This window comes from Scyliorhinus torazame, chromosome 2 (assembly GCF_047496885.1).
Source record: "Scyliorhinus torazame isolate Kashiwa2021f chromosome 2, sScyTor2.1, whole genome shotgun sequence".
Lineage (NCBI taxonomy): Eukaryota > Metazoa > Chordata > Chondrichthyes > Carcharhiniformes > Scyliorhinidae > Scyliorhinus > Scyliorhinus torazame.
The window spans coordinates 200,238,021-200,250,169 of record NC_092708.1 but is presented as its reverse complement, the minus strand read 5'-3'; the positions used below and the strand labels follow the sequence as shown (position 1 = coordinate 200,250,169).

At 48.1% G+C, this 12,149-nt stretch overlaps 1 protein-coding gene across 2 annotated transcripts in view; it reads right to left on the bottom strand.

Annotated features, from left to right (window-relative positions):
* The window catches only part of mdh1b (malate dehydrogenase 1B, NAD (soluble)), a 73,899-nt gene that overhangs the window by 8,468 nt on the left and 53,282 nt on the right, over positions 1-12,149 (bottom strand). For both annotated transcript variants that reach the window (XM_072482583.1, XM_072482593.1), the window contains one exon: positions 10,022-10,197. In XM_072482583.1, coding sequence (XP_072338684.1) covers positions 10,022-10,197 — 176 coding nt within the window. The remainder of the gene's footprint in view (positions 1-10,021; positions 10,198-12,149) is intronic.

The window sequence follows — 12,149 nt, the reverse complement described above, 5'->3', positions numbered from 1 at the left end:
TGGTACTAAATGGAACCTCGAAGACCAAGGTTAGGTTAGTGGCCCGAGGTGAGATGAAGTAGCTGGGGCATCAAATTGGACAATTAAATTGGTTCCAACAAACAAAGAACAAAGAACAAAGAAATGTACAGCACAGGAACAGGCCCTTTGGCCCTCCAAGCCCGTGCCGACCATGCTGCCCGACTAAACTACAATCTTCTACACTTCCTGGGTCCGTATCCTTCTATTCCCATCCTATTCATATATTTGTCAAGATGCCCCTTAAATGTCCCTATCGTCCCTGCTTCCACTACCTCCTCCGGTAGCGAGTTCCAGGCACCCACTACCCTCTGCGTAAAAAACTTGCCTCGTACATCTACTCTAAACCTTGCCCCTCTCACCTTAAACCTATGCCCCCTAGTAATTGACCCCTCTACCCTGGGGAAAAGCCTCTGACTATCCACTCTGTCTATGCCCCTCATAATTTTGTATACACGTTCCGCATACAAATGAGACCGGATGCAAGCTTTGATGTTCCTGACCTGGCTACTAAAATAAAACATCCATCCCAAGTTCCAGGACATCTTGCAAACAATCAAAACATGGAAAAAAAATGAAAGATGGAGAAATGTGTACTGAAGTTTCCGTCTTTGCGTGACCCGAAGAATATAAAATTGATTGTGTCCATTGACACCTCTCATGCAAGCCTTGTTGATGGGTTTCAAGTGCAGCACATCTTATAGTATTTCTTGTGGGTGAAAACGGACGATGTTGTCCCTTGGCTTGGGAAGCGAGAAGAAAAAAACAACGTGACTGCAGAGACTCTCGGACCAGTAGTAGTGGTTTACATGGCATTCTTTTTATCTAAAACATTAGGCGAAATGCTAGATGGGAGGAAATGATGAAGAAAATGCCCTAATAGAATGTTATATTGACAATCGATCCCTGTGGGATAATATACACTCCACAAAGAGAGTAAGTGAGAAAAGATTATGAATTGATATTGCAAGTCGAAAACAAATGTGAAGAAAAAGGACAGCTCTGGGATCCAGTGAGTTGATATAAGCCATCAGATTGTTTCCCCAAAAGGAACACATGTAGTGAAAAGTATTAGAAGAAGTCAAGATTCATGATGTGAATCTTGAACATGTGTGATTTAATTTCTATGTCGTCAGTTAAATTAAAAGCTTTTGTTGGCACGGTAGCACAGTGGTTAACACTGTTGCTTCACATGCCAGGATCCCAGGTTCGATTCCCAGCATGCGTCACAGCCTGTGCGGAATCTGCATGTTCTCCCCGTGTCTGCGTGGGTTTCCCCGGGTGCTCCGGTTTACTCCCACAAGTTCCAAAAGTCATTTGGAATTCTCCCTAATCCCCGCGATGGCTCGACAACGGCGCAAAAAGCGGTGCGAACCACTTCGGCGTCGGGCCGACCGGAAGTTACGGAATCCTCCGCACCTTCGGGAGCAAGGCCGGCGCCGGAGGGGCTGGCGCCACGCTAACTGCCGGTGAAGGCCGGCGCGAGTTAGCACATACGCAGATGCGCCAGCGTGGTTCCGCGCATGCGCAGACCGGCCAACGTATTCTAGCGCATGCGCAAGGGGGTATCTTCTCCGCGCCGGCCAAGGCAGATCCCTACAGGGGCCAACGCGGGAGGAAGGAGTGCCCCACGGCACAGGCCCGCCCGCAGATCGGTGGTACCGATCGCGGGCCAGACCACCGTGGGCGGCCCCCCGGGGCCAGATCCCCTCGCGCCCCCCAGAGACCCGCACCAGTCGGCCTACCAGCCAGGTCCTGCCGTGTGGGACCATGTCCAATCCACGCCGGCGGGACTGGCCAGAAACCGACGGCCGCTCGGCCCGGAGAATTGCCGGGGGGGGGAGCGCTGCCAACGGCCCCCATCCGGCGTGGCGTGATCCCCGCCCGAATACGGCAGCTGGTGTCAGAGCGGCGGGGCAGGATTCACGCTGCCCCCCGAGGATTCTCTGACCAGGCGGGGTTCGGAGAATCCCGCCCCTGCTGTTAGATGAATTGGACATTCTGAATTCTCCCTCAGTGTACCCGAATTCTGCCTCAGTGTGGCGACTAGGGGATTTTCACAATAACTTCATTGCAGTGTTAATGTAAGTTTACTTGTGACAAGAATAAAGATTATTTTTTTTTTTAAAAATGCATTTATTTTATCTGTTTTCAAAAAAAAGAAGGGAATCTATTCTTATTGAAATTGAGCTGCAATGAAATGAATGCTGTAAGGTGGTAATAAAGAAGAGTTACCTTGATTAGGTGATCATTGCAAGAGTATAAAAACAGTTCACATGTTGCAGGAGGGGTTCCAAACCAAAGGAATATATCTCTTTTACTCTGTAGTTTTGGAAACAAACCTTTTAAAAAAATTTAGAGTACCCAATTTTTTTCTCCCAATTAAGATGCAATTTAGCGTGGCCAATTAACCTACCCTGCACATCTTTTGGGTCATGGAGGTGAGACCCACGCAGACACGGGGAGAATTTGCAAACTCCATACGGACAGTGACCCGGAGCCGGGATCGAACCTGGGTCCTCGGCGCCGTGAGTTAGCAGTGCTAACCACGGCGCCACCGTGCAGCCCCAATCTTGGAAACAAATCTGGCTTAAGTAAAAGACTGGCTTCAGATTCACCCTCCCCTCAATATGTGATTAGTGAAATTAACATTATGCGGAAGCATCAACATTACCTCACCAGAATTGAGGTTCAAAGGGTGTGAGTGAGGGTTGGAAATGGGCAGGAAGTTACAGATAGAACATAGAACATAGAACGATACAGCGCAGTACAGGCCCTTCGGCCCACGATGTTGCACCGACATGGGAAGTCAAAAAACAAAAGCCATCTACCTACACTATGCCATTATCATCCATATGCTTATCCAATAAACTTTTAAATGCCCTCAATGTTGGCGAGTTCACTACTGTTGCAGGTAGGGCATTCCACGGCCTCACCACTCTTTGCGTAAAGAACCTACCTCTGACCTCTGTCCTATATCTATTACCCCTCAGTTTAAGGCTATGTCCCCTCGTGCTAGCCATTTCCATCCGCGGGAGAAGGCTCTCACTGTCCACCCTATCTAACCCCCTGATCATTTTGTATGCCTCTATTAAGTCTCCTCTTAACCTTCTTCTCTCTAACGAAAACAACCTCAAGTCCACCAGCCTTTCCTCATAAGATTTTCCCTCCATACCAGGCAACATCCTGGTAAATCTCCTCTGCACCCGCTCCAAAGCTTCCACGTCCTTCCTATAATGCGGTGACCAGAACTGTACGCAATACTCCAAATGCCAGTACCAGAGTTTTGTACAGCTGCAACATGACCTCATGACTCCGGAACTCAATCCCTCTACCAATAAAGGCCAACACTCCATAGGCCTTCTTCACTACCCTATCAACCTGGGTGGCAACTTTCAGGGATCTATGTACATGGAAACCGAGATGTCTCTGCTCATCCACACTTCCAAGAACTTTACCATTAGCCAAATATTCCGCATTCCTGTTATTCCTTCCAAAGTGAATCACCTCACACTTCTCTACATTAAACTCCATTTGCCACCTCTCAGCCCAGCTCTGCAGCTTATCTATGTCCCTCTGTAACCTGCTACATCCTTCCGCACTGTCGACAACACCACCGACTTTAGTGTCGTCTGCAAATTTACTCACCCACCCTTCTGCGCCCTCCTCTAGGTCATTGATAAAAATGACAAACAGCAACGGCCCCAGGACAGATCCTTGTGGTACGCCACTTGTAACTGAACTCCATTCTGAACATTTCCCATCAACCACCACCCTCTGTCTTCTTTCAGCTAGCCAATTTCTGATCCACATCTTTAAATCACCCTCAAACCCCAGCCTCCGTATTTTCTGCAATAGCCTACCGTGGGGAACCTTATCAAACGCATATACACCACATCAACTGCTCTACCCTCGTCTACCTGTTCAGTCACCTTCTCAAAGAAAAATATGTGGGAAAGTACAAAGTGAAGGCCAGGCACTTAACAAAAATCACTTCATTTCATGTTACAGTTGGGCCTCTGCTGCCACTAGTTGAGCAACTGAGACACTGCAGCAAGAAATTAATAAATAAAAGTTTTAGGAATATTTTATGAACAGGAGCCTTTCCCAAACACAACACAGAATTGACCTTCAGGCAGTGGTCAGAAAACCAAGAGCGATATGATGCGAGTGCTAGGTTTTATAAGCCACGTTTTAAACTGTCATTTTTAATTCAAGATAAAATGGAATTTGAGAGGGACCTGTGGGGCTGGATTCTCCGTCGGCAGGATCTTCTGCTTCGTCGGCAGCACACTCACACCCGCGGATTTCCCGATGGCGTGGGGGTGTCCACAGTTGGAAACACCATTGATCCGCTGGTGGGTCGGAGGACCCTGCTACTGGTGGAGGCGTGCCACACCAGAAAACTGGTCCGGCGGGTCAGAGAATTCTGCCGCACATCTCCTGCTGGTTGTGCCCAATGAAAAGACGATGTGAGCTGGTTGCCATTGCGACAGGATGCACAAGTCATGTTCTATTGAAACACACATGCCAGCCTTTGCACCTGGACACAAATGAAAGAGCAGCTAGCTTTTGCTATAGGAAGACTTACAGACTCTCAGACTAACTGATTCTGCTGGATTCTCCGCCGTCGAGATGCTCCATTTTGCCGGCAGCCCGGGAGTTTCCCGATGGCATGGGGCTGCCCCACAATGGGAAACCCCATTGACCAGCCAGCGAAATGGAGCATCCCGCCAGCATGCTGAACCAGAAATCTTGTGCGGCGGGAAGGTGAATCCAGCCCAGAGACTCTGAAGAGTGCGAGAGAGAGTGATAGAGAGTGAGAATGAAGAGAGAGAGAGAGAGGGTGGGAGAGATACTTGCTGTCATGGACAGCAGGGAAGAAGGCTGGTCGCTGTTAATCACCGGGCTGAATGTGGGTGGGAGCATGTTCTATGGTGGCAGAAATAGAATTAGTAGAGATTTAAGGAAACTGGAAAATTTGCCCTGATACAGCGAGGATAAAGCGTCACTGAAGTGGAATTTGCTGTTAGAAGTTGGTTTGGGGATTTGCAGAAGACAGGGAAATGACTTTTGATCGACACTGAAGTCATGACTCAGCAAAACAGGGGAGTCACTCTGAACTGGTTCAAAGTGAACACTACAATTCTGTACTATTAGGAAATTAAAGGGATATATCTTTTCTGTAGTTTAGTGCATTAGCTGCCGCCTATGTAATGTATAGTTGATTTTAATTTTAGTTTGTTTGGCATCTTAAAAGTTTTAAAATCAGAAATCTAGTGGTGTTTCTTTTTTGGGGATTCAAATCTCTTTTTATAAGTTATCAGTTTCTATGGTGATCATGACAAATGCATGTCTCGAGTTCCAATTTGTTCTAAGGGACGGTGATAATTAATATAACATTGAGTTGACAGCATTACAGCATAAAAACGTCCCTGTTTTCGGCAGGCGGGAAAGCAGAAGAATCCAATAGGAGTCCCGAGTTAATCTGGCGGGTTTTCCTATTGAGATAGTCCCCGTCCCCACCAATGATGTAAAGGAGTTCCTACCATGTAAGGTCGGGAACTCCATGACTTTACATTTGAATATCATTATTCGGCCTCCCCTTTGTATTTATCCCCTACAGAAGGATCCACCCCCTCCACCCCCCACACTGGTGTGACGTCATGTTGGCACGATTTATAACAAGTCCTGACAAATGCGAACAGACCCTGTCAGGAATGCACAGTAAGTACAGATCCCTGGGGGGCAAGTGGGCAGTGCCAGAGGACAATGCAGGGGGCATTATTGGAGAGCTTTCATTGGGGAGATCTGTAGTGGGGGGGGGGGGGATTCCCATGTCTGTTGGGGGGGATGTTTCTGTGTCCATGGGGGTGTTCTGTTTGTAAATTTGTGTTGATCAGGGTGACCTCAGGAACCGAAGTCGCTGGTGCACCGGGCTCTGAATTATCTTCATGGGATCTGCTCCTTAATTTTTTATTTTTAAAATGTTTGAAAATATGGCAGGTGTGGTGGTATGTATTAGGGGTAATACGGTACCTGTGAAGCCGAGAGGCTATTGGCTGACAGGTCCCGGGTCCTGGTTGGATCTGCCGCCTTTTGGCTCCGTCCTGAAGGCGGAGTATAAGAGCTCGAGTTCTCCCAGCAGCCGCATTCTGTAACTGAGCTGCTGGGGAACAAGTCTTGCTTAATAAAGCCTCGATTGACTTCATCACTTCTCGACTTGAGTAAGTAATTGTTGCGCTACAATTTATTTAGCAAGCTTAAAAGACTATGGAGGTCCGGATCGCCCCGGAGTGTCTGCGAATCAGCCCCCATGTAGCAAACTTGGCAGCCGTGTTTAAACACTGGCTAGCATGCTTCGAAGGTTACCTTCGAACGGCCCCCGGCCGGACCACGGAAGATCAGAAAATGCAGGTCCTGCATTCCAGGGTGAACCCGGAGATCTACTCGCTCATCGAAGATGCGGAGGATTTCCCGACGGCGCTCGCCATGCTGAAAGGAGTCTACATTCGGCTCATAAACCAGGTCTACGCACGCCACCAACTCGCGACGAGACGGCAAATCCCCGGAGAATCGCTCGACGAATTCTGCAGCGCACTCTTGATTTTGGGGAGGAACTGCAACTGCCCGTCGGTGAGCGCGGTCGAGCACACGGAGCTACTAATCAGAGTTCCGTTTGTGGCAGGTATGACTTCCTCGCAAAGACAGTTGGAGAAAGACACGTTAGGACTCACAGAGGCACGGGCCCTTGCGGCCTCCCTCGACGTGGCCTCACAAAACGCCCGCGCCTACGGCCCCGACCGTGCGGCAGCCCCTTGGGCTCCGTGGATCCCCGTTGCGACCGACCGACTCCCCGGCACCCCCCGCAAGCCTGTGCAGCTAGAGCACCAGACCATCCCGGTGGGCCCCGCTGCTATTTTTGCGGGCAGGCGAAACACCCCCGGCAGTGCTGCCCGGCCCGCTCAGCAACTTGTAAAAGCTGCGGCAAAAAGGGGCATTACGCAGCGGTGTGCCAGTCCCGGGGGGTCGCCGCAATCCCTGGGGGAGAACGGGGACAGCAGACTCAGCCCCCACAATGATCCACGTGCGGCCCGCGGGCGCCGCCATTTTGGGTCCCGGACACCACGAGGGGAGGATGGGCGCCGCCATCTTGTGACCCCCCCCCGGCCACGTGCGATTCCTGGGAGCGGCCATTTTGTCCACCCCGACCGCGTGCGATCCATGAACACCGCCATCTTGGCTGATAGCCAAGGACCCCAGCATAGACGGCTCCACGGGGTCTGAAGAAAACGCCGCGATGCTCCAACCACGACTGGCTTCGGTGACCCTGGACCAATCGCGGCCCCGGACGCTCCAGACAGCAACAACAACGGTGCTGATCAATGGGTACGAGACGCCATGCTTGATCGACTCTGGGAGCACGGAAAGTTTTATCCACCCAGATACGGTAAGACGTTGTTTCCTTTCCATTCGTCCGAGCACCCAAAAGATTTTCCTGACAGCGGGGTCCCATTCAGTAGAGATCCAAGGGTTCTGCATCGCAAGCCTAACGGTGCAAGGGAGTTTAAAAACTATAGGCTTTACGTCCTCCCCCAACTCTGCGCTCCCACTCTATTGGGATTAGACTATAGGGCAGCACGGTAGCATTGTGGATAGCACAATTGCTTCACAGCTCCAGGGTCCCAGGTTCGATTCCGGCTTGGGTCACTGTCTGTGCGGAGTCTGCACATCCTCCCCGTGTGTGCGTGGGTTTCCTCCGGGTGCTCCGGTTTCCTCCCACAGTCCAAAGATGTGCGGGTTAGGTGGATTGGCCATGCTAAATTGCCCATAGTGTCCAAAATTGCCTTTAGTGTTGGGTGGGGTTACTGGGTTGTGGGGATAGGGTGGAGGTGTGGACCTTGGGTAGGGTGCTCTTTCGAGGAGCCGGTGCAGACTCGATGGACGGAATGGCCTCCTTCTGCACTGTAAATTCTATGATAATCAGCGAGCAGAGAGGTGATATTGCATCGGAAGGTGTCATAGAAAGGGAATGGGATTTTGGGGGTGTTCAAGAAGTGGACCAGGGCGTCACAGAGGAAATGGTCCCTTCAGAATGCTGACAGGAAAGGGGGAGAGAAGATGTGTTTGGTAGTGGCATCACTCTGGAGGTGGCAGAAATGATGAGGGATATTCCTTTGAATATGGAGGTTACTGGCATGAAATGTGAGGCAAGGGTAACCCTATCATCATTCTGGGAGGGAGGGGAATGGATGAGAGCAAAAGTGCAGGAAGTGAGTAGGACACAATTGAGGAACGTGTCAATCATAGTGGGAAAAATCGCCACAAGCAACTTCCAAGCGAAACAACGGTTTACTTGTGCAGCTTTCAATTTAGTATACCATATTCGCTGTTCATAATGTGGTCTCCTCTACATTAGAGACCACATGCAGACTGGTTGACTGCTTTGCGGAACAGCTTTGCTCAGTCCGTAGGCATGAACCCAACCTCCAGTTGCTTGCCATTTTAATTCACCATCTTGCTCTCATACTCATATTTCTAACCTCACTTGCTACAATGCTCAACACAAGCTGGAGGACCAGCGCCTCATCTTCTGATTAGGTACCATACGGCCTTCGCAACTTGACATTGAGTTCAACAACTTGAGACCATGAACCCTGTCCTCAATTTTGATTCTTTGTTTGACAAGTCTGTATAATACTTTAAAGCATTGACAAGTCTGTATTTTGTTTTGTGATTTTGCTTTCAGACAGAGCTGTTCATTGCTGTCATTAACACTCACTCTGGATTAATGATGTTGCTTTGATACAACCGTTACCAATCTACATACTCTTTATTCTTTAATCTTTCCTGCCTTCTAACTATTCCAGACTAACCCTCTGTTCTACCTCCTTCCCGATCTTTCAACAGCGTTAAATCCATCACATTTGTACTTTCCTTTTGTTCCATAGAAGGGTCATATTTGACTTGAATCATCAACTCGGTTTCTCTCTCCACAGATGTTGCCAGACCTGCTAACTTTTTCCAACATTCTGTTTTTATTTGAGTAGTTTACCTTTTGTAACTCTATGCGTGCAAGTGAATGGCAGCCTGTATGGAAGCTCGGTATCAACAAGGGTGCATCAGCGATGCTGGCCATGGTATGGAGCTGGGTTGAGGACATGGAGGATTGGAAATAGGATCCAAGGGTGAAGTTGGGGCCATGGAATAGTGGAGTGTATGGTGTCCTGGGTGTGTGTGTGTGGGTGTGGGGGTGGGGGGGGGGGGGGGGGGGGGTGGGGGGGGTGCTCAGTCAAGTTAAGAAAATGAGGGGGCTAAGCGTTGTCCAAATGCCAAATGTCGGTCTCAGGGTGTTGGCTGGCAGAGTCTTTACAGGGCTTTGAGTTCGCCTGCAGCAGAGAAAGATCTTAGATAATATCCGTACAACGCATAGAAGTGAGCACCAGCTGCGTCTGCAAGTTCAGTCATGTACCACATAGTGATGAGTACAACACTGGACAGTAACATGGACATTCAATAGTGAACAAATGTCCCTAACTGCCCTGTAATTATTAATGGGTTGCCAACTATGAAGCGTGCCTGTATATTGAACTCTCTGACTAAGTTAGTCTCAACAAATAGCAATGATGGACACATGAATAAAATGAAATCAATGTAATGTGAATATGTGCACCTTTCTGCTCTCAATCCCTATGATAAAGCAATGGAGCTAGATAGGAACAAAATTTGGCTGTAGTGCAGAGCCTCCGTTTTTCCAGGAGGCTCTTTTATAGCCCACTCTTACTGCAGCATTGTCAGCTGACGGTGGCTTTCACCACTGAAAATCCTTCCCGCCACGTGATCGCACCTATCTCCTTTGCATGGCCCCAGCACTTTAAATGTTCTTTGGATAACGGGAAAAAGCAAGGACGCGGAAGTGGCACACATTTCCAGTACACCATAAGGAGCAGTGCGTCAGTGACAAATTGCCCCCATGATATTTCTAAAAAAGGAGATGGCTCACCGTTACTGATGACTCCAAGAGATACAAGCTCCCCCGGTGGCGAGTCGAAGTACCACCAATGCAAGATTTTGCGTATAGCAGCGGCTCGAGATAGACCCAGTTCGCGTTTCACTGCTGCTTGGATTTTTGGTCGATGGGAACGGACTTCTTCCATCATCCTTTCCTCGGTCCAACTTCTGTGAACAAGAGGTTAAGGCAAACTTACTCAATGAACAGTAAGAAGTCTTACAACATCAGGTTAAAGTCCAACAGGTTTGTTTCGAATTACTAGCTTTTGGAGCGCAGCTCCTTCCTCAGATGAATGAAAAGGTGGGTTCCACAAACACATATATAGACAAAGTCAATGATGCAAGATGACACTTGAATGCGAGTCTTTGCAGGCGATTAAGCCTTTACAGGTCCAGACGGTGCAACTGGAGAGGGATAATCACAGGTTAAAGAGGTGTGAATTATCTCAAGCCAGGACAGTTGTCAGTCATCAAGCAATTTGAGTCACTCCACATAATATCAAGAAACAGATGAAGGCACTGGCCTTCTATTGGCCCCGACAACATTCCAGCAATAGTACTGAAGACTTGTCATATGATTCTATGACAAGTCATCAGTATGATTGCTGGAAATGATGTCAAACTTTTAAATAAGAGTTTTATTACATTGTAACAGGTTTGGGGTTTAATTTTTATCATCTTAACTTGAAATAATTCCCATTGCTATTGCATGGTTCCTGTGAATTGTACATAGTCGATACTGGGTGAGTGACTACAGAGGATACATGAGGGTCAAGGGATAGCATGGGGATCTGAGGGAACATGAAGTTGGCATGGGGATTCTGAGGGAGCATGTGGAAGACATGGGATAGCATAGGGATCTGAAAGAGCATGGAGGTGGCTTTGGGGATCTCAGGGAGCATGGCGGTGGCTGAGGGGATCTGAGGGAGCATGGGATGTAATGGGGAATGGTGTGGAGGTTAGAGGTGTGGTTTTATGTGGCTTTAAAACAGGCCTTCTAACCAGTAAACCTCTGCACCTGCACTCCTCCTGTACTCCATTGCAGCTTGCAAACCCAAACTATTCCTGAAAAGGAAAAAGGCCCAGGGCAAAGTTGCATATGGGTCATATGTGCAGTTCAGAAGCCTCAAAAATGTGCAAATAGAGCTTTCCTAAACTACACTGGCCCAATAAATCCGGGGTAGCAGAAATGACCTCCAATATGTTGGAAATCACCTCGAAAGCAGTGAAAGTACACACTTGGAGCCAGTTCTATGAGCAAAGGTCTTTTACGTGGGCAATGATAATTCTTTATTGAAAGGCTTTACAGCCTGTAAACCTCGTAGTCCACATCAATTCTGCTGTGTTCCTGCCTTGAAAACCTTGGTGAGTTTCAGACAGTTCAGGTAACTCATGCATTGGCATTATTAAAGCCAGAAAGTAGGGTTTCAACTTCAGTCAATTGCTACTTTACATATTATCATCACCTATCTACTTGTCCCTAGAATCTTTGAGATTCTCTACCCCGGACAGCATTTATATTCAAGACTGAGTTAGACAGGTTTTGATCTACAAGGTAATAAAGGGTTTAGGGGAAGGATGGAAACGGGAGTGGAATTCACAATCAGATCAGCCACTATCTTATTGAATGGTGGAGTAGCTGCAAGGGGCGGAATCGCCTACTTTAGCACCTATTTTAACGTTCTTATGTTTCTCACATACCTTGAAACCCGCCAGTTAAATGAGAAAGTCAGCAAGGTCATATTGGGTTTCCGATGCTTTAATCCTCAGTACGTACCAAAATTCACTCCATTACCCCTCAAGAGATTAAAATTACTCCAATATTACAGGTTGGTGACCTTTCAGCAGAATAGGTAAATATTAGAGGTGGACAGCCTCGAGTGAGGCAAGTATAACAACAGAGAAAATGGGACGAGAGAAGAACAAAGGAGAAGATCTGAAATCGGGTGGAGGGCAGGAGAGATAAAACGAGTATCAAGATGATGATGGAATGTAAATGGAAGTGAGAATTTAATAATAATAATCTCTATTAGTGTCACAAGTAGGCTTACATTAACATTGCAATGAAGTTACTCTGAAAATACCCCAGTCGCCACACTCGGCGCCTGTTCGGGTACACT